Here is a 23,608-nt window from a genome sequence, read left to right as displayed (position 1 = left end):
TATGAAGTACAAACGAAGGGCTGGATAGTTGGCACATGTTAATGCCAAGTGGAATAACACCAAATGTGGCAGGACGAAGACCTGCACCTGTCAGAACCCGAAAAATTGCACTAACTGGCCCAAGTAAGCACTCTTCTGCCGTAATCAAACTCTAGAACTTGTTCTTGGTAGCAGAATGCCATTGCTATCGAGTGAACGCGGTGAAAAAATTGTGAAAGCATGTTCGGCTCGATCAATGAAAACACAAGAAATACACCACATTTTATTTGCTGCTATTTATTTTGTTGGTCTTCTGCAAGGCATGACCTTCAAGCACACAAAAGTGTCTCAGTAACCAACACGCTTACTTTGGTCACGGGGCAAGGGCTGTTGTTCAATGAACTTCTTTGAAGGCAACCTCGGTATGTCGGGCTGTGTATTACCCAACCTTAATGAGAAAAACAATCTCTTTGAAATTTCTTCCATGCTACGCGGAATCAAACCAACGTTACATATATTCAATCTTGTTACAATATATTGCTACTGGGAGAAGCGTAGGTGTAATTAAGATAGCTTTTCATTGCTGAGCCAAGGTGCGTCGAAGAGCGTTTGTTCGAAATCCTATTCATCATCTTCGAGACCACACTCCAAGTCCTCTTGGAGTGCGGACATACATACATACATACATACATACATACATACATACATACATACATACATACATACATACATACATACATACATACATACATGCCTACATACATACATACATACATACATACATACATACATACATACATACATACATACATACATACATGCATACATACATACATCTGTAATCTGTAAGTTTGCCGCGAAAATAGCAGCACGTGAATTCCGGTAATTGCACCAATCTGTGACATTATGTCCTGCAGATATTTTATTGTGCACGAGGAAGAAGTATATCAGGAATTTCGATATAATTTGAAGTGACGTAGATGGCAACACAAACATAATTTTAGCTCTGAGTGAGTAACATAGCACGCACGTGTTTAAAGCTGTGACTAAATGAGTAAACAATTAAATGTGATGTTAATGTCTGGGCAGCACAATACACAATTTATTAAATTTCTTCACACAATGCTCGAAGGCCCTGAGCTATCGATTTCTTCAGTCATCCAATAAGCACTGCCGAGCAGCTATTTCGATTTCAATGTCGTTATGACATTATGCTTCCCTGAGCAATCTGTAGAGTCTATAGTTTGTTTGGTATTGATACCTACCCTGCTACGCTGTCGAAACACAGATGAACATGCTGCGACACAAGCCAATAAAACTGTATATGTGCCAGCTTTAGCACTTTTCCCGTCAAAATAAATAGTACCATAATAGGGAAAGTAGGGAAACCAGAAGAAACACAATTTAAGCTGTTTCTTCTGTCTCAATTCCTTATCAGCACTGCTGTCACTCTGCATTCACGTGTAGTAGTCAATCTCAATGGCGTTGCTTCTTGTCCCTTCATCGTCGACGTCATCGAACACTGCAGGCTTTTCTGTCTCCTCATATGTGTTGTCAGCTTCTGATTGCTCTTCAGCCACCGCAATACCGGCGGAGCTCTCGGGCTCAAGCGTTGGCTCGGCGACGTTAGAAGCTTGTTCCGCTGCGTCTGTGGGGGCCGGCTCAAACTGAGCAGTCCCAGACGGCCCTTCGCTTGCCTGATGTATTGCGTCCTGATTAGAGGCATTTGGCTCACTGGTACTTGCGTCGTCTTGGTGGCTGAGCGCAGTATCGGAATCTATTTCAGTTGTAACGGCTTTGTGCTCAAGCGGCTCAGGTGCCTTTTCTGACACTGGAGGCTCAGTTTCAGCTGGACTCGTAGGCTCAGCGTCCTCCTCTGTATCGGAGGCAACTTCTAGATGTTTTATTTCTATCGATTTGTCCGTGTGGTTTGCCTTAATCTGATCGGATTGTCCTGCTGGGGCTTCTGACCTAGCTTCTACTGGTACCTCACTGGCTGAAGGCGAGGGCTCAACAGTGCCGTCTGCTGCTTTTGGTTGAGGTAGCTCGGCCTCAGGTGCAGGTTGTGGTTCCTGAGTTACTTCTGTAAGCTGTGGCTGTGCGTCGGCTGATTCAGGCGCTGCTTGCTTTTCAGACTGGTCGAGCTCTGTAGAAGATTCTACGCGCTCTTGAGTTAGCTGTTCCATGTCGGTACCCGGAGCATCTGAATTGGGTGAAGCTTCGTCTTGAACAGACAGAGGTTGTTGCGTAGGTCGCAGCTGTGGTTTAGTTTCACTTTGCTCATCCTTGTCCTCAAACGGCTGTTTTGTGACTATTTGTTCTGGATCAGGCACAGACTGCTCTGACTGAGGTGAAAGTATGGCTTGACTTTCTGTGGTGTCTGGGTCTCCTGTCTTTCCTGTGGATTCATATGCAGATTGTAATGGTTCATGTAAAGGCTGCGCTATGTCGGTGGTCTGATCCTGTTGCTCGGGCTCACGTGTAGGTTGTTGCCCTTGGATGGTCTCGGAAGGCTCACGCACAATCCCAACTGGCTCCTCCACGGCTTCTGCCTCAAGTTGAGGGGCTACTGCAGTAGGCTCCGGTGCTGCTTCAGCTAACTCCTGTGCTGGCTCCACAGTTTGCTCGGCTGTTGCCTCTGTCTTGTCGTGCACTACTTCAGATGGTTCATCTGGTTGTTGTGTTTGAGATTTTGCTGGTTCCTCTGTGGATTCTGGGACTCCTGCGTGTCCAAGTTCAGTAGATGCGGGCTGAAAATCATCTGATTGCCGTACTGTCTCTGCTACTGCTTGTCCATCAGTGGGTTGTGGTTCTGGTTGAAGTGTCGTAGCGGCCAATTTTTCGAAAGACGCTTGTTCTTGCTCGCCTGCAGGCTCAGCCTGCTGAACAGCGGGCTCTGTGTCGATCTCACTCTCGGTTGGCTGTTCCGTTAGGTGCCACTCAGATTCAGTTGTAGGTGCATTTGGTTCAGTCACAGGTGCCTCTTCATTTTTAGTTTGAATAGCCTCTTCAGTAACTACTTTCTCACGTTCAGGTGCGGCTTCCTCTTCTGAAGGCCGTGGCTCTGACTCAGGTGTGGATACAACCGGCTGTAACGCACGTTCTGCAGTATGGTCAGTCTCATTAAGCTCTTGGGGATGCACTTGTCTCGTCTCATCAGCTGACTCAGCTGGTAGAACCATATCCTGTCGTTCTGGCTGGCTTGGATTTTGTGTTGGACGTGGTTCTGGTTCAGGTGTCGAGTCTGTTCGTTCTATAGCGCGTCCGAATTCCTGTTCAGAATGAGCATTTATATCACGTTCAAGTTCAGGTTCGGCTTCGTCTTTTGAAGCCTGCGGCTCAGTTTCATGGTCGGATTCGGTTGGCTCCTGTGAAGGTTCTCGATTTGGCTTATCAGTTGACTCAGCTGTCATTACTGTGTCCTGTGTTCCCGGTTCTGTTGGGTTTCCTGCCGGCTGCAGCTCAAACCCAGGCGCTCCATTTGTTCGCTCAGCAACAGGTTCTAATTCACGCTCAGTTTCATCAGACCTTTCATTATCTTTTTGCTGATGCTGAGGTTCAGCTTGTTCTTGGGAAGGTTGCGGCTCCGGTGTACCAATGGTTTCGAGCGGCTCCACCAAATCGTCTTTATTGACTTGTTCCTCGGAACGTGTTTGCAATGGCTCATCAATCAAATTAGATGGTATCACCATGTCCTGCGTGTCAGACTGGGCTCTCTCCTGAGCATGTTCCGGTTTCAGTTCAGGAGTGAGCACCGCTTCCTCAGACGTTGGGTTAGGCCCTGCTTCATGTTCGGACTTCGCTGCTTGCTCTGGAAGGAGATGCTCAGCTCTAGGTTGAAAGACGGGGAGATTAGTCGTCACCGGTTCAGGGTACTGCTGGAGTTCAAAGCAGTTGGCTCGCTCCGGGTAGTCGCATACTTGTAGTTCGTAGTTAAATTGCAAATTCCCCGGACAAACGAAGAGCAGTGGCGTGCCCTGCAAAAAGAAAAAAAAAGAAAAACAGATTTAAGCCCTTGCATTGCTGTATTGCTGAGTTGGTCACATTTGTAACGTTGCACCGAACATATTCGGTGCCTCGAAGCAGCACAGGTCTTGGTACTTGTGAATCGCATATTGTGTGAAAAAATATTGTTTACAGGTTCAAGTTCTGTTTTATTTGCGTCGTTACAACGTGCGCTGGCAGCTGTTGCAGGTGTTGCCTTCATGCTAGAGGCAATGTCTTGGCTTCAGTTCCCTTATTATGAAACGTTATAACTTGGTATTTTCGCGTTTAACAACCAACCATGACCAGTGTCCTCCCGTTTGAGAGCAGAGCTAGCAGACAATGTTTCAGGCATATGTATGCTTTCTTCAATATGTGCGCGCGTAGTTGCTGAGGTGACCGTTCCCGCTGTTGGTAGGCATCCTATGATCTCTGATGTGCCCCTAGGTTTTTGCACGCTTATGTAAAATTGTAATTTTTTTGGCGGTGAATGGCATAAGAAATGCTTCATTAGCTACAGTGGTTAACCATGCCGTAGTAGTGAGACTTTTAGAACAACGACCATGATTCCTAGCCGACCAAGACACTGAACAATAGATAATCTGTTTGTTTATATAGATGGTATTCAGATCACAATTATATTAAATCTGCAAGACAAAAGCATTCAGTACTTAATAGAATTGGATGGATGCCCTGCCCTTTATTTATTTATCCGTTAGGTGTCTTGCGGTGACTGAGTGGTTATGACTGTTAGCTGCTTATCATGAGGTTGCAGGTTTGATTAATGGTAGAAAGCAGCATTTGACTTGGTACAGAGCGCAACAACAGTGTTGTATCGAGATTTCTGTACACATTGAAAATATTAGGCAGTCACAATGATTCCAGAGTTCTCCACTACCATGTTTCGTTAGCGCTTCAGTATTCCGCAGCAATAAATATCATCAGTGAAATTATTGACTATTCCATACGTAGCCCGCCTCTTTGAAACATAAACACTGGTCTCGAAAACTACGACCGCCATTTATCACATTTCCGACTCTAAAACAGGAATATACGTAAAGTCTGGTACGACTTTTTAAAGGGCCATCACACGAGATTTTTGAGCATAAATTATGCGTCGCATGTTAAACCGTATGCGTCCAACAGCAAGCTGCCAAACCTCAAGTGCATTCGGTGCGGTAGAAAATTTGCAGTCGAATTTCTTTATGTTGCAGCTGAAGTGACTGATGACGACATGAATTGGCAGCCCCAGAGACGACTCTACTTCACCTATAGCCCGCACACCCTTCGTCTCTGAATAATCTAGGTGATGAAGAAAATTTAAAGTTAGACGTAATCACAAATATTCAAGTTTAATGCTAAACCGAGCAGCATGTTCCAAAGTCTGAGAGGCAACTGTTAGGTAAATTTGGTTTATGGTTTGTCTTGTTTAATTCCAGTTTTTTTTTACAAGTGAAAATTATTTGACTTTTGAGTCCGTGGTGACGGAGAGATTCTCTTCGCAGTTTCTTGCACATTTTTTTTCCAACAGTAATAAAAACAATTCACTTTCTTCAGTATCTGCAGCGCGGTAATGGAAAATGCTTCCTTTCATAAATCTCTAGCGCCACTGTCCGCGAGTGAAAAGATGCATTCTTTTATGTGATCCGCAATATTTCGCAAGTGCTCCGACGAAGCAAATTGATTAGCTGGGATTTGTGCTTTAATGCCCGAACCACGCTGCGTATAGCACGTGCCCCAAAATGCAAATAAAATGCGCTACTTTTCTTATGTAGGGCGGCTGAATAGAGTGATTTTCAAAGAGATTGTTACCACCAAGCAGCAACCTACTTTGACCAGTGCGCTCAAATGAAAGCGGCATTGCGAGCTGCTACTTTGTTTTGGTGGATCGCGGCACACGACCGCAATATTGGGAGTATCCGGGCCATAAATGCCAACCCAGGACAATGTTTTCTTGCACGAAAGTGTTTGGAAGAAAAGGCAGAATTTCTCTTTTTCTTCTTCCTTTATTTAAAACATCGTTTTTTTTTTTGGCAATAGGAATACAGGTGTACATGAGCGCCTAACCTAAGGGCAACCAACTGTCGAGTACCTTGGCCGTTTATAAAATCTTATAGCCTATAAGCACTTATCTTACCATATCACTCTGCCACCGCAAAGTGCACAAAGACCTTTTCTTTTACGAAGCCACGCATTATTTTTTTACAAGCTGTACGCCTACGCGGCATTCTGCTAACAAAGTTTTAAACGATGGAAGCCATATGCTTGCAGCAGACCTTAGCTCTCCGCGAACTGGCTGCGACTCGATAATAACGCATAGGCTTCGTTATTAGAGAGTTTAAGGAGAGGAATGCGTTGAGGCCCCCTATCGCTTGGGGCCACGGTGCTGCGCATGGTCAGACCCTTCTGCGCATGCGCAGTACCATCGCCCCAAGCGCCACTGGGCCCCAATGTTTGCGTCCCCCTAATCTGAAACTCTCTATTTATTTCGCATTTCTCGCGTAGAGATACACAGGTAAATAGTTCCCGGGATGTGTACTTATGTCGCGAGGAGCGTCAACAAAGAAAGTGGCGCCTTTTTCTCTCTCCAGTTTTTTTTATTTTTTTTTTCTTTCTACCACGGTGCCAGCGTTGCAAACGGGTGGCGGCCCCACGGGCGAGCCTGCCCGCTCGACGTACCCTCTTTCCCCACACTGCACCGCGTTCCCAGCCGGGCACTGTGGGATTGCCTGGAAAAAGGTGCATTGCTGGCACAATTCAACGGCGACGCTCTTGCTGCACCGTTGAGTGCCACAGCATGCGGAGCAAAACGTGCGATATGCCATCTCGAAATGTTTCTAAGCAGACGACACAGCGGTGGCCCCTCATTTCCCGACGTCACAGTCATGCCAAAATGGCGGTCGCTGTTGGCCAGAGATGTTAAACAGTAGTGATTTCAAATTGATATTTCGCGTTAAAATTTCCGCTAGGAGCTCCCTTTCTTTTTGTCTGTAAAAGAGTATTGGGCCCTCGACTCTCAGTTGCCATTATAAACTGAGGACAGTCGGACGACCGTGTTATGGCACCTTTAAAAAAAACTGATGTTTCCCTATTTATCGCTGTGATTTGTAACTGAAGGCCGCAGACAATAGATGTGTATTAGGTTCTCTATGTTATCGCGTATGGGTTTTGAATTAGGTGTTTGCTGCTGGACGTTACACCACCATAACTTGCAAGTGGCGACGCAGAAGACGCGCACTGCGTACGCGGGATTTTCGTCTTTTGGCTCGCGTTGCAACGTATACTGGTAATGCGGTGGAATATAGCGGCGTATATAAAATCGTTGCTTGTACAAAATATTTACTTATCAAACGTCATGTCATCTTCCTGACACAGGCCTCTGTTTTGTTATGTATGAATCCGTAACCTAAGTGCTTATTGCGTTCCAATATGCGCAGTGTACGCCACCGGACGCGCCACTACTGGCGGTCTGACAAAGTGTACTCGGGGACAGCCATGCACCGCATAGTTTTCTGCGTCGTTCCCTGTGTTTCTGCTTTCGATTGACGTTTTCTGAGCGAAATAAGCAACACCCTTCGCTTGCGTGTGTTCGCCAAAGCTTCAAGCCATGTCGAAAAAGAATTGTTCCACCGTATATGGTGCTCAAATAGCTGCAGAAAGTTACTGGCGGCATGGTTCCAACCATTTCCCATAAGGCCTCATGAGCGGAAGCAACAGCAGCAGGCGATCGCCGCTCTTCGGCGAGAAATTTATTGTTATCGCGCTTTCTTTTTTCATCTCTGCGTTTGTTACTTTCGATTATGCTCACACGGGTGAGCGACGAAGTTTGATCACTGCCTTCCCATGTTTTGGTTGGGTTTGCATGCAATGCAGCATGCGGATTAAAGGCATTCGCTTAGGCTCTGAATGCCGCTTGCCAATTCTACCACTTGCCGCTTCTTTACTATGTTTTTATCGCTAGGGTGCCCGAATGTGTGAGTGTGTTGTGTTGTATGTTAAAGCTGCTGAGGCTTGCTTGGACTGAGAAAACACGAAGAAAATGTAAAATGACAGAACAAGCAAACAAAGAAACATGGAAAGAAAGAAAGGAAGAAAGACGGAAAGAAAGAGAGAACAGAACCTTTAGGTAGTGCATTACGTGCTCACATGTGTCGTTGAGGAGGTCGACCTACTGGGCCACACGTTTACTTCCCACTGCGGCTTGGAAGAAATCTGGCCCCTGCGATCCCTTATCTTAATGGATTACCCTGTGTGCAGCTGGCTTTTGCCTTCGCGTGTTACAGTAGTATACCATGCTGCCGAACTTGCCTATATTGCGGCGCAGGAGTGTAATGCCCAAAAAAGAACTAAATCAGGCTTTGCTGACAGCGTTCATCTATCTTGGCGGCGCTGCTTCACCTTTAAATATATCATGCGGCCTATTTCTTCTGTAACATTGGAAAAAGGTACTGATAAGTTGGTAAGACTTTAGTTTTTTTTTACGTTTCCCAACAGGCCACAATAAAGGAACCTAAGATTGCGATGACTGCAGTGGGCAGGTTAGTTCGTCGACGTAAGCAGTGTTATTGCATTGGCGATGGAGCGCAAACTCGCCCTTTTATTCATCCGTGCTTTTGGTGACTTTCTAGACTAGGGTACGCATTTATATTATGAAATTCATTATTACTCTGTCGCAGCGCAAACTCTTGCTTGTTGTGTTGCCTCAGCGGAAGATACGGTGCGATTAAAAATTGCGCACGGCCCCGTGTGACGTCATAGAGTTCTTTGTATAAGATCGAGTCGTTCTTGGCCGTAAAACGAGTTGCCTTTCTGCTTTTCGACCGTTGTCGCTCGTCTGCGTTAGTTCATCTGGCGACGAGGATAGGATCGCCCTGGCCTGGCCTACTGAACACCATCAACGAGGATGGGGCGGCTCACTGAGGCCACGCTGCTACCGGAGGTTTCCCTACCATAGGCCAGCAAGGACCCTCATGTCAAACAAGCAACACATTTACTTCACCCACCAAGCAATGTCCAGGCTCGGCGGACTAGACGCGTACGCTCCGAAGATCCAAAGTTCGAGTCCTACGTTGAACTGTTTGAGCATTACGTCAGGGTAAACGAAAAAGCTGAAGAGATGAAATTGCCGGTTTTCTTGACAGTAATTGGTGGAGAAGCATATGGAATTCTCATGAGCTTTGTTGTTCCATTGCTGTCAGGAGATAAAACCTTCGCCGAAGTAATTGAGCTCTTGTAAAGCGATTACAGCTCGACGACGTCTGTAATTGCTGAAAGGTGCAAATTCAACCGTCGGGTGCACCTCGGCCATGAAAGTGTCCAATACTTCATAGAAGAGTTGAAGCACCTAGCCTGGAAATGTAACTCCGGGGAATTTCTCCTGGCCGCTCTGCACGACAGATTGGTAGCTTGGATTCGGAGCGAAGAAACGCAGAAGGCATTGTTCCATGCTGATGCAGTCACGTTTGAAAAGGCATGCACAGTAGTTCTTGACTGTGAAGCAAACAGCCGCAATGCAAACGGGAACTTGGGCGGGGAGCGTAAATGCAGTGAAAATGAAAACTAGCGATCATCAGCGCAGCGACCGTGACCCGGCGTAGCCTAAATGTTCGGCGCGAAGCAAGGCAAGAAACAAAAATATTATCACGTTGGAAAACACATGCGCCAGAAAATTACTGGTGTAAGAGCTGTTCGTGCAAGCTGTGTTCAAAAGTTGGACATGTTCAAAACATGTGCCGAACGAGCAAAAGTGAGCCGAAGGCACATGCAGTAATGGAATCATCAAAGGAAGACGTGCACACTCAGTACAACTGCGCAGTCGATACATCAGTGAAGAACGCCTATGTAGTGACTGTAAACGTTAAATGCCAGGAGGTGTAGATGCAGGTGGACACGAGGGCCGCAGTGACCGTTGTACCTGAGAGCGTGTACAGAAAGTTCTCGCGCGCCCATTGTGAACCAACTCGGATTTTTCTCAAAACGTACACAGGAGAGAAAAAGGATGTCGTAGGGCAATGCAATGTAACCGTGACCTGTAAAAGGCAGAGTGCTGTTCTACCAATCTTTGTGGTCAAATAACGTGAAAGCGTTATCTGTATTGCTGGGAAGAAGCTTCCTTAATAAGCTTCGGCTGAACTGCAAACCACGTTGAGGTGTATGCAGCGAGATACAGTAGATAAGATTCGCGCTAATTTTCCAAGCGGCTTTTCGCAATCGCTTGGTGCTATCAGTGCGAGGCACAAGTTGTTTTGCAACCGGGTTGTACCCCGGGATTTTGCAAAGCATGCCCGCTTCCCTTTTCTTTGCGCGATGAAGCGGAAAAGCGACTCGCTGAGCTTGAAAGCCAAGGCATGATCACTCCAGCGAGTAGAAGCGACTGGGCAACTCCACTTGTTTTGGTCCCAAAGAAGCAAGGTGATCAAATACGTCTCTGTGGTGATTACAGTATCACTGCAAATCCTATACTGAAAATAGACCACTGCCAGCTACCACAACTAGAAGACAATTCAGTTATTTGTGGAAGCCCAATATTTTGTCATAGATATGACATCGGCATAGGAACAAGTGGTATTGAGCCAAGAATCAAGACCGTTTCTGACAGTTAACACGCATAAGGCTTTTTTTTTTCAATATAACAGACTTCCTTATGGAATAGCCAGTCCCCCTGCTTTGTTCCAGTGCATGATGGATAAAGTTATGCATGGTATTCCAAATGTTGGTTGTCACATTGATGATGTCGTAATTGCAAGCCAGAACATGGACGATTTCCAAGAAAAAACGCTCGAATGGGTGCTATGCAACCTTTCATAGCAGAACATTAGGTTAACGGTAGAAACTGGAAGCTGTTCCAAGGTTCTGTCTCGTAGCTTGGGCACAGCGTCAGCACCGATGGCATCTACCCGTCATAAGAGAAAACGAAGGCTATCCTATACGCTCTTGAGCCAAAAAATGTAACCCAATTGAGACAACACCTAGGCCTGCTCAATTTTTACAACAAATGTATGAAGGATGTGTCATCTTTAGCAGAAACAATGTACACATTTGCAATTTTCTTACATTATCACGCGAGCGTCAACCGCACGGCGCGTCAGTGGTCTTGTAGCGGCGAGGAACAATGGGATTGGAAGGTTTACGTGAGGTAGTCCAAGGCGAATTCTAGGTCGAATGTATTCTGCGGCCCTGTTCGCTTTGGAAGGTGCCCCTCGCCGCTACAAGGGCACTGACACGCCGTGCGGTTGACGCCCGCGCGATACTGTTAAAAAAATTGCTGAGGTGTACAGATTGTTACGTAAGGTAGAGCATTGAGTGTGGACGAGCAGTATTGTAATGCTTTCAAAGCGACTAGGCATCTGCTTGTAAACAGCCGCGCTCTTACCTACTGCGATGCACGCAAGTCGCTCGGGTTGCAATGCGACGCGTCAGCGTACGGCGTTGGAGCGGCTATTTCTCACGCGCCGCCGAACGGAGAAGAGCCTCCGATAGCTTTTGCTTCGCGAACTCTTACGTCAGATGAGGCAAATTAAGCGAAAGAGAGGCCCTAGCGCTTATGTTTGGACCTAAAATTTTCCATAACTTTGTGGCCAATGGAAAGTTTACGTTGTACACGGGCCATCAGCCACTAGTAAGCATCTTTGGACAAAAAAAAATCAAGCCCGTGGAAGGCAGCTGCCAAACTGTAAAGATTGAAAGATAGTCTCGGATAAAATGTTAGCAATGGCGATCGCCCTCGCTCGCTCAGATCGTTCCCAAAGGGACTCCGTTGTGGTCACAGACTCCCGGGAGACATGTCACATGTTTCTCAAGGGGAACGTGGCTGTGGCTAGCTTTGCGATAATTACTAAGTCTTTCAACCACCGTCATCGCCCACTCTGGTGCCTGGTACACGCGGGGGTAGAAGGTAACGAACAGGCTGGCGCGTTAGCTCGACGATGTACCAGCCGAGCGACGGCGTCCTCTTCTGACCCCAACGACTCGTACTATCCATCTCAAAATCCCATCAATTTAAATCCCCAAGACATCTTTGCTCATCAGCGCGGAGTCCGCAGAAAATACCCGCCACCTCACCCCCAACATAACAGGGAAGAGGCCGCCGATTGGCGCAAAATGCAGACTGGAGTACTCCCTCATATAAAATTGCTATGCAAAATAGAGGTGAGGCGTGCAGACAGGACACAGGAGTAGAGAAGTGCACAGCACGAACGCCGGCGTTCCTGTTGTCCACTTCTCTACTCTTGTGTCCTGTCTGCACGCCTCACCTCTATTTTGCATAATGATTCCTTACCAACTAGCTCAGCTTTCTGTCGTTCTCAAATTGCTAAACACATTGTATCCCACTCGCTATAGGGCCAGCTGCCCTTGATGCGGTGACATACCCACCCTAACACATGTAACGTGGGAGTGCGCTAATCGCCCTAATAGGCCAAGTAACATTAAAGCAATGGAGCAGTGCGAGGCACAGCTCGCCCGTTCCGACTTCGCAGGACAAACGTCCTTAAGTGGCGAGGTAAGGCAGGCGGCAGAGGCTAGTGGGGCCCTGGACTGGAAAGCTCCGACCACCCCTCCCTAAGATCTCTTCCTGCCAAATCAAGTGTGTATATATATATATATATATTTATCTGATGAAGGCCGGACCCCGGCCGAAACGTCAATAAACCGCTTCATACGCGCTTCTACTTCACTATGAATAGTTACCCGGACCCAGAACTGCTGTTTTTCTGGTATATATATATATATATATATATATATATATATATATATATATATATATATATATATATATATATATATATATATATATATATATTGTCGTTCGTAATTTCAGCGTACCAGTATACGCATAATTACCGTAAAGGAGCTGAAATCGCAGTGTCTGATGCTCTGACTAGTCTACCCTAATCATCTTGTCCCAAATCTGAGAGTTCTGATTGCCTTTCCGTATTCAAAAGGACTCCGTTGAACTCTTCTCACGTAGCGAAGCTCACAGCATGGTATCGAAAACTGTGCAGAGTCGTGGAGTACGCGCCATATGTCTGGCGTTCAGAGGCGCTTAAGAAACTTCAGCCCCATGCTACTCTAGACAGTTTTAACAAAAAACTGCGTGAAAAAGACATGGACGAGCTAGAGATAAAAGATCAACATGACAAACGCCCGTGTTTGTCATTTTTCTCTAGCTCGATTACGTCATTTTCGCGCTTTTTTTTTTTATGATGGAACCACACCAACTCGCGCAGCTTTCAGTTTTGATGAACTACGTTAGACTTTAGAGCTATCGCTCGAGCAAGGCTGTGTCACGTAGGGCACAAGGGTGATCGTACCCGATGCATTGCAGTCGGTTGTATTTTCTTTGCTACACGAGAACAACCTAGGCATCTCAGACACGAAAATGCTGGCTAGAAGCTTCATTTGGTGGCCATGTTTCGATAATGCAATAGGAGGTTACGTACAATACGGTCGGGTTTGTGAAGTCGTTCGACTGGCCGCGCAGCCTGTACCACTACACCCTTGACCTTATCCGTTCTAGGTTTGGCAAAGGTTGCACGGTGACTTTACTATGAAAGGACAGCTTAACGTCCTAGTCTTATTTGATGCCTATTCTAATTGGATTTAGGTCTGGCTACCGACCTCAACCACCACAAGCCGAATTATTTCAAAACTTCGCAGTGTCTTCGCGGCTTACGGATTTCCCGACACAATTGTGAATAATAATGGGTCTCAATTTGTATCGCAGGAGTCCGAGCACTTCTTGGCTAAAAGCAACGCAAAACATAGAAAAACGCCGCCCTATCTCCTTTTTTGAAGGGAACCGCCGAACGTCCGGTGCAAACGGCGAAGCCAGCATAGCTGAAACAGCTGCTATCAGGAGTCTCGCAAAAGAAAGAATCGGTGCAAGAAGGATAACACAGCTTTTTAGTGAGCTATCGAAACACTCCGCATAGTCTTAGAGGAAGCACTCCTGCACAGCCCTTCTTAAAGAGGCAACCGAAGACCAAGTTGTCATACCTCAAACCGGATTTTCAGCAAGATATCTTCGAGGAACAGCTGAACAGCAAGCGGCAGAAAGATAAGCACGAGGTACTGAGTGTGGATTCCTAGTCGGTGACAAGGTGTTTATTAAATGTGTTCGCGGTGAAAATGCGACTTGGGAAGATGGCGTAGTCACCCACATTGTGAGTCAAATTATATATCTTGTGAATATGGCGGGTTAAATACTATTTGTGCATGCTGACCATTTGCGTCATTCTTTTGCGAGACCTGTTTCAGCTCAGCCATTGCACCTACTTCACGAACCGATGCGCCAGGCCGAGCCACAACAACCGGTCGCCAGATTAAGATCCCGTAGTTGCCCCTACAAGACTCCTGACGGACGCCACACGACCCACGGAATCTGGATTGCAGAACACTATTTCAGGATCCAACTCCTCTGGCTTCAACCGGTTCTACGAGAATGGCACCAACAGCGACTTCACACAAGGACGCCACCCCACCAGAGCAGAGCACAGCGATCCCAGCAATCCCAAAGTCGTGCATCGACGAAGCTGCCGTGCGTGACGTCTGTCCGATAGTTTGGACATCAGGCATTTAGAAACTGAAGTACGTACTTAATCTACGTAGGAAGGAATGTCGTAGCGCAAGCTCTTGTGTGTCGTGTTGTCTTTTCGATCCATGTGACTAGCACAAGGGACATAAGAGTTCATGCGTGGCCTAACGGTTAGAACATGGGGTTGCTGTGGTAGGAGTCAAGGTTGAATGCCACCGCTCAACACTTGAATTTCCTTTATATTGAAGAGGCCTGAAACGAGGCGAGACAGCCACCTCCCTGTCTATTATATTATTATTTTAATATTTTAATAAGTTGGTGTTCCCTTTAGGAGGAAACAACTCTGTATGCTGCATACTGTATCAAAATCTTCCAAGCAACTGCCCTTTCTCGAAAGCTTGATCAAAAATTTTCCCACAAGCTCGTCAACAACAATGCAGGTGCAAGAACCATGAGCCCATCAAAAGACGGCGGGCTAGCTATAACCATGATGCCATCAGTCAGTCGTGCCGGGTTTGCGCGCGGTATGCTTACTTAAGCACTTTCTAAACTGGCGGATTTCCGCATGCTCTAGACAGCGCGCATGAGGGCTCTACAAATTCAAGTGTCACAAGGACTTCAGACAATATTCGGTCTGTGATATATTGCCATACTAGTTCACGATAAATGCGTAAAGCTGTTCTCACTGCTGCCGGAAAACCATCGTGAAATATTCGTATAGCCGAGAACAGAGCTATCAAGCGGATACTTTTTGACTTTAATTTATCTTTTGGGTGAACCCTGTTATGTTCATAATAGCCTGTTTTCATCGGGCGAACGAATTATCTTTTGTATCTTCTCCACAGCCGCAATCTCGAGACAGCGACATATGGGGTCACTCCGTCTTTGTCACTCTCATTACCAACTACCCTACACATCGAACTTCAGGTTAAACAATATCAGCTGAGAATAGTAAGGTTGTACCAAATAAGCTAACAATAATTCGCAGATGGCCTCTGTGTCATTTTTGACATAATCGCCAGCAGTACTCCCTTCTTAGATATTGTTTATCATGCACACAGAATATTAATTCGCGCGCACAGATGTGAGCTTGGACCAATCTTTTCTGTTTCCTTCTGATTCATTTTCAGCGGACTTAGACTTTGCCAATGTGTATTGGTGCACTCTAGTCTGCGCAGCGTGCAAGGATATTTCACTTTTTTTTTTAAAGGGATTGTATTGATATCGTGGTCATGCGCCCTATAATACCTGCATGTTTATAGGTTTCTGTATGGCGAGCTGGTTATGCGTGGAGCATAGAAGGTTCTGCTTTTTTTATGTAGTGCTTCATACTTCAATATTTTCCAATGTTTGTTTCATTCTTCCTGCTGTTCGCTGGAGTTTATTTCAGATTTATTTTACATGATTGCGGGACACCCGGCCCTTGGGTGCCTATTTCTTTGAGATAGCACCATTTATTAGACATAAATGAACTGCGTGCAACCGTGGCAGCCTTCTTATTTTGAATTACAGGACGCGACATTTTTTTGGGCATAGTATTTGACTCGGGGTTCCTACCTGTGCGCAAATGTAGAAAGTAGAGCAGTTGAAAGGATTCGGCAGTATTGTGACTGCGTCATGAACGTCATCCACAGGAGGACAGCCAAGGAAGTACTGGCCGTTACTTGCTGGGCAGATGGCGAAAGTTATCGCCACCAGCACGGCGGTGTAAACGCCGTTTGTCCTGCAAAAAAAGATATGCGATAAGTTGTACCTATAGTGCGTGACTACGCATGCGCATGAATCTTAGGGCACTCAGCTGACCAGCTTGGCTTTCCCAGCAATGACAATACATTCTTATATGGTAATCAAAGCTACAATTTTGGCGCCTGAAGGCCACTTCTCTGCTCGTGGCCATGTTCAGAAGCCTCCAAACAAACCGCCCTTGAGGGAGACTCATGAACAACATACTATGAAATACCAATGCAGGTGACTTCCTCAGCACTCTGAATATGACAGTCATTATTTTGAAACTAAGCATGCCTATACAGGGTGTTTCAGCGGACACTTTCAAAATTAAAGAAAGATTGCCTGCGGAAGATAGCACAATTCTGCCCCATGAAATTTTCTACTCAAAGAGGCGGACATTGCTTCGACAAGAAATTGAAACGAATATTCGACTACCTAAGAAAAAATGGCTAATTAAGCTGTTGATTACCTTATGGAACGTATTGCAATTTACAAATTCTGGCTGCGGGAGACTGCAAGGCACATTCGCTTGAAAATAATTGTGTGGATTGCACCATTTACGAGATATGCGCCAGCAAATTTGCGGTATAAATGCAGTCTCGCTCAGATTTCATAACCAAACGTTGTTTTATGCATTGAAGCACAAAAGTAACCAAGGCCAATGCATTTCTCCGCAAAGTTAGGCAATTGATATCTCGAAACTGGTGCTATGCTGAGAATTTGTTCAAACGGGATCCTCCTTGCGAACTCCCCGGCTATAATTTCAAAGTGGCAATATGCGCCCGAAGGTAATTAGTGAAAAACTTAAGTGAAATTTAGTTCACTACTTGATCGTGCATTTCAAGTTTTTGTGCAGGCAGTGCCCGCCTCTTCGAGTAGACCAGCTGATGTACTAGAATTGTGCTATCTGCCAAAGGTTATTTCAAAAGAAAAAGAATTGATGGTGTTTGCTGGAATACCCGGTACATATCTCCTGTCAAGCAATATTTTTGTAAAACACCTCGTGCCATGTTTAAACTGACCACTATCAGTTAACTTATGAACTCTATTAGCTTTTTGAACAGATCTTTTTCTGCGACATGCATGACCAAACACTCCATACAACTCAAGCCATAAGTTAGGACGTAGAATACTATCAATGGTTCTCACACGTTTGAATCAAAGACCACAGTCGAAACTATATGATACCTAGTCAGCCCCACCACAAAGCCACGAACCACTCACACATGTGCCTATTATTGTTCGCCTCCCGAGTCATCCACTGCTCTGCGTGGAACGAAACATTGCGCGACATGCCACATAAATGTATATCGGACCTCCTTTCTAGTTGATCCCTCCCTCCCACGCTGCCTCCCATATGAAGCTGGATGACATCTTTGCCGTTTATAAGAACCGGGAAACCTACGGCGGTACCTGTACATGATCTCATTGGTTGCAATATAATGAGAAATTGCCTTACCACAGTGTCGCCAGTGTCACGCCTCTGCTACCATGTAACCCTTTGACGTGTTCGATTTTCTTTCTTCGATAAGCTTGGCTGTGTTATCTTAGGAGATCAGTGGTTACCTATTCAAGGCATTCCTAGGCTTCCCCAGCTCCTCTTCCTGCTCGTAATTTCAAATAAAGCATCGTCTACCCGAATTTAGTAGCCAAGCAATGATGATTTAAAATACGTACTTCTTTTATTTAGCGGCTTTTATTTTCTATTGCAGTATTCGTTGTGTGTTTTTAGGTTTTCTTCAGATTTATCTTCTTGCCTGCGAGCTTTTCTTTCCTTAGTCTGTACTGGTATAATAGAAGACATCCTTGATTAGAGCTCTGTGGTGCATGGCTTGCGTATCCATGCTCAATGCGCTAAAACAAAGTATTGCTCTGTAGCTTTCCTTCCCGTGATCTTAGGTCCGCGTTTGGATTGTAAACAATACAAATATTTTATACTGAGTAAACAGTTGACTACTAATCACAAAATTTTATTTCCTTGCACCCAGATAAACGTTAAATTCTAGAACATTCTTTAGGTCCACTTTTTAACAATGCTTCTTCAGGTTTATATTAATTTTATTTACATTTTGTGTAAAGCGTTCTGTGCTCGGATATGAATTTCATTGTCTACCATGTTTGATATCAACCTAAAATTTTGTACGCTTATCTCAGACGTCCATATCTCAACGTGTTTAAAGAAAAACTATTTGATCTGCGTGTAACTTTCGTTCCCATTCGAATCTTGTCAACTAAGCGCACTAGAGATAAACCATGGTTTAACACTCCGCTGCGTACTCTACTGCGACGTATAAGGCGAATGTACAGGAAATGTGAAAAAATAATTCTGTGTAAAACAAGTGTGAGCTGAAAAGAATGAAACTTAACTTTCAAAGTCTAACTAAAGTAGCTAAGAATTTTTACTTCTCGAGTCTTGGTAAGAAGCTATTGGAGGACTCGAAACAGTTTTGGAAATACGTTCGTCTCAACGGTAAAGATAATACATCTATTCCTCCTCTAAAATATTCTCACACAATCGTTGACGATGATGCGTCTAAGGCAGCCATCTTTAGCAATTATTTTTCGTCCGTGTTTAGTCCAAGTTTTTCACGCGTTCTTAACATGGTTTCTCCAAATGAGGCAGAAGTGATGCCCGAGGTCACTTTTAGTGTGCCTGGTGTTCGAAAATTGTTAGAAAATCTCAAACCCGCTAAAGCGTGTGGCCCAGATAATATACCAGCAGCGATAATGAAGAACTGTTCGGCAACGTTATCGTTGTACTTTGACCGTCTATTTCAGAAGTGCTTAGTTGAGAAAGCACTACGTTGTGATTGGAAGTTAGCACGTGTTACACCTATTCATAAGAATGGGCCAAGAAATGACGTTGAGAACTACAGGCCGGTGTCGTTAACCAGTATACCATGTAAAATATTTGAACATGTCCTTTATAGTTGTATAATGACACATTTGGTTAAACATAATCTTCTGCATTCTAGTCAACACGGTCTTCGGCAAGATTTTTCTTGCTCAACACAGCTTGTTGAGTTCACGCATGAATTGGCTCTAGCAATAGATAAGCGTAAAGTAGTTGACTGTATTTTCTTGGACTTCAAAAAAGCGTTCGATGTTGTTCCCCATGACCTTCTTATTAGTAAATTACGGGGCTATAAACTGAATGAATCAGTTATTGCATAGATAGCCGAGTATCTCTCTCTAAGACAGCAGTCGGTAGTTCTCAACGGTTGTTCCTCCGGATATGTTCCCGTGACCTCAGGAGTTCCTCAGGGCTCAGTTCTGGGCCCTCTTTTGTTTCTGATGTATATAAATGATATTACTATTGGCCTCAAATCTTCGTTCAGAATGTTCACGGATGACTGTGTAGTTTACAGGATTATAGAGAATGAACGTGATTCAGAATACCTGCAGCATGATTTGAATGTAATATCATCCTGGTGTGCCCATTCAGGAATGTCGTTGAATGTTAAAAAGTGTGTTCACGTCACTTTTACGAGGAAACGTTCATACCACTTGAATACGTATACCATAAATAGCGCTACTTTAAGCACGCCCAGGGAATATAAATATCTAGGAGTTTATTTAACGAGTGATTTGAGGTGGACTAAGCACTTTCACCACATCAAAGTAAAGGCTGCACGTGTTTTGGGTTTCTTATGACGAAATTTCAGCGAAGTTACATTTAATTTAAGAGAACAACTGTATTTAACTCATGTGCGCTCATTGCTGCAGTACGCATGCGTTTGCTGGGATCCGTATACCAAAGAGCTGGCCGATACGCTTGAAAAAATACAGAATAGGGCAGTGCGATTTGTTCTAGGTAATTGGGATCGTCAACTTAGCATGAGAGAAAGCAAACATAAACTTAAATGGGAAGAGTTGAAAGATCGTAGACGAAACCTCAGGTTGAAAATTTTCCATAATATCTACCATTCTAAACCTGGAATCAATAAGGAGAAGTACATTCAAGAGCCGTCCTATATACCCCAAAGAAGGGACCACAGTCTCAAAGTAAATGAATTTTTCTTTAAAGGTGACGTCTTCCGCTATTCATTTTTTGTTAGATGTATAAGAGAGTGGAATGATCTTCCGCCTATGATTGTATCCAATGTGTCGAATGATGCTTTTTACCGCGCTTCGTGTAATTAGTTTCTTTATTGGTCTCAAATATGATGCTTACTTTTATGTATCCCCCTGCTGTAATGCCTGCAAAGGCGAAGCAGGTATCAAATAAAAAAAAAGAATACCAGTATAGATATTCCCTTACATCTTCATACGTCTCTCACCGCTATTCTGGTTAATTTCTTGTTATTTTTCAGGTATTATCCCTCTAGATACGTTATAAAGTAGAAGTATTTACCCATATCTTTCTAACGCCTCGATAACGGCTTGCCTGCTCTACTGCTCAAATGCCTTCAAAACTTCAAAAGGATTGTTTTCGAGATTTGGGAAACCTCATAAAATTGTCTATATAGAGTGGACTTCTTCATAATTTGAATATGTACGTGATATGTTGGTTAGCAATAATTGTCGCTGTCATTTTTTTCATAGTTGCCTTATGACATTATTGAAAAAAGCGCCTTTTTTTGTACACGATGGCCGAAGTTCTAAAGGAGTAGTGTGTGAAGCGCAGAGTTTCTCTGAAAGTCCAGCTCAGGTAACAGTGATATTATAAAACAATTATATAGCGTAATTGTTGTGAATAATCGCTAAATGCGGTACAAATAAACAAAGCAGGTGTTTTCGCATCAGAATACGGCTAGAACATCCGACCACGTTAAACCTAGCACTTTGGAACTATGAACTGCATATATTTTCTGTCTTGACAAACTTGGTTGCGGCAGCCACTTCACCGTTTCTTCGCTCGCCCTTACCAATGTCGCGTGCGGGCAGTGCAAGGACTATTGGATTACCTCCCTGATAGACTTGTTTCTTGTTCATCAGCAACACCGACCACTCGCGCGATCCATCGTCAAGCTCACCATTTCGCCAATGCTGTACTACTGTACGCCAATACGGTACTATTGGCGAGGGACTTATAGCTACGTTCAGAAGTTCGTTCGCTCTTGTCCCGATTTTCAGCGCCGGCAATCTCCACCCCTTGTGTCTGCAACTTTTACCTTGCCCTATCTGGCCGTTTGGGTGCGTCGGCATTGATTTGTATGAGCCCTTTTGCCTGCCATGGGCTGGAAACTGCAGGGCCAATGTGGCAGTCGACCGCTTCACGCAATACGCCGAAACTGCCGCGCTCCCAGCAGCTACAGCGTGCGATTTTGCCTCCTCCCTGCTTCATCGATTCATCCTGCGCCATGGCCCACCTGAGGAACTACTCAGTGATCGCGCACTTGTCTACCTATCTGAAGTAGTTGAAGCCATTCTTAAAGAGTGCCACGTTGTTCATCGTACAACCACGTCGTACCATCCTCAAACCAATGGCCTTACAGAATACTTCAACCGTATGCTCGGCAACATGCTTGCAATGTACGTCGCCTCAATGTACGTCGTTCTGCCCTTCGTAACCTATGCGTGCGACACCGCTACGCAGAGCACCACCTACCACCACCGGTAGGAACCCGTCGCACACCATCGACACAATTCTGCCATACCGGCTCGATGCATCTGAGTGTGCGCCGATTTCTGCCACGGCAAGACATGCTGAAGAGTGTCGCGATCTCGCACGGGCCTTTACCTCCAATGACCAAGAGGAACACTCGCGCTCCAGAAGAACACTCCCTGTGACACCACATCTGCAGCCACCTGCGTTCCTGGAGCGCTTGTGTGGCTTTCCGTTCTTTCCGCTGCACCTGGGCTCTCTTCAAAACTGCTGACCAAATATGAAGAGGGCCCTACCGTATCGTCGAGCGTGCCTCCTCCGTTAACTCTGTGATCGAACCCATTCAACCGTGTTCGGACATGCGCCGTCGTGGACGCCACATTGTCAACTTTGATCGCCTCAAGCCGTACTATGACCCACTTATAATGAGGAGCTGTTAGGTCGCCGGAGGGCTCCTATTTCGTTCCGGAGGGTAACCGTAGCGAAGAAGAGGAAGATTATAGTGGGTCATTCTCTCCAGCGCTTCCTTGGGGGTCAAGCTGTCCAGCGCTTTTCGCGTGGAACACCGCTCATGCTGCTGAGAGTCCGTGCCCTGCTCTCACGGTCGCCCCAACCACTGGTGGCTAATAACCACCTTTACAATATATATATATATATATATATATATATATATATATATATATATATATATATAAATATATATATATATATATATATATATATATATATTCACTTATTTAGGGAAGCAAAAGTTGTCAACCGGTACTTAACGTATTCGCCTTGAAGTGAAGAAGTTCTGTCGCTATGGAGCCCTTACGGACGGCGGCATTAACGTAGCGCTTTCGCCGTATACGCGCGTTCCTGACCCGTACATTATTTAACATTAGAACGAAATGTTGCGCAGTGAAAAGAGTAAAAGTCATACGTAACACTCACATGCTTCCTCGTCACTTCTCAAGTCCCGTGTTGATGGTTCGCGGTCGGTAGCAGGATCTGCTCTTATTTGTCACTGCTGGCGAGAGCAGCCATAAACGTGCGGCCGTCGTACAGGACCCAGCAGATAAAGGAGGCCCCCACGCCGGCCTCTTGCCTTCTCGACGCTCAATTCCGGAGGTTCGGGAAACAGGCAGCAATTTGGCTGGCTTCTGTTGCTTTACGACTGCTAACGAGCAGCCTATAGCTGATAAAAAGTGCGGGGGGGTTCTCACCGAGGAATGTGGTGGTGACGCCGGCCGGGCCACGGGCGACGACGTTTAGGGCCATGAAAGGTGGCACGTCAGCAGGACGACGTTTACGGAATTGTGCCGCCGCGTAGTTTTTGTGACAAGCATCGGATTACGCTAAGTAGCAAACGTTTTATATAAGACCTTCAGTGATCAAAAATGCAGTTGCTTGGAGATGTTTGATCTCGTTTGGGAGCACTGTCCTCATGCTAGCAAAACCAATGGGAAATGGCGTTTTTTTTCCTTTGCGTTATCCTCAAACGCAGTCTCTATTTATTGAATATTGGATTCGACGTGGTTGATCAGTGGCTATGGTGTTGGGCTGCTGAGCACGAGGTCGCGGGATCGAATCCCGGCCACGGAGGCCGCATTTCGCGAAAACACCCGTGTACTTAGATTTATGTGCACGGGAAAGAACCCCAGGTGGTCAAAATTTCCGGAGTCCTCCACTACTGCGTACCTCATAACCAGAAAGTAGTTTTCGCACGCAAATCCCCATAATTAATTTTTTTATTGCATATTGGCCAGAATGTTTACACTGGATAAATGAGGGTTTGTAATTTAACAGGAGAAAAGAACAATCGTTCACTGTACAACTGTGGAAGTGGCTGT

The 23,608-nt window shown here is 45.3% G+C and overlaps 1 protein-coding gene across 1 annotated transcript; it reads right to left on the bottom strand.

The window, feature by feature from the left end:
* Nucleotides 1-876: 876 nt before the first annotated feature.
* On the bottom strand, nt 877-22,836 carry LOC140218457 (uncharacterized). Its single transcript, XM_072288170.1, has 3 exons — nt 22,710-22,836; nt 16,055-16,220; nt 877-3,956 (listed from the first exon to the last, which is right to left on the bottom strand). Coding segments are annotated over exons 1-3 (2,688 nt in total). The 5' UTR covers nt 22,712-22,836; the 3' UTR covers nt 877-1,436.
* Between the last annotated feature and the right edge of the window lie 772 nt (nt 22,837-23,608).

This window comes from Dermacentor andersoni, chromosome 5 (genome assembly GCF_023375885.2).
Source record: "Dermacentor andersoni chromosome 5, qqDerAnde1_hic_scaffold, whole genome shotgun sequence".
Lineage (NCBI taxonomy): Eukaryota > Metazoa > Arthropoda > Arachnida > Ixodida > Ixodidae > Dermacentor > Dermacentor andersoni.
This window is presented reverse-complemented; position numbering and strand designations above follow the sequence as displayed.

Coding starts and splice junctions, on each gene's coding strand:
- LOC140218457 (XM_072288170.1), bottom strand. Junction 3,957..16,054: donor CTTTCTACATTTGCGCACAG/GTAGGAACCCCG, acceptor TTCTTTTTGCAG/GGCACGCCACTGCTCTTCGT.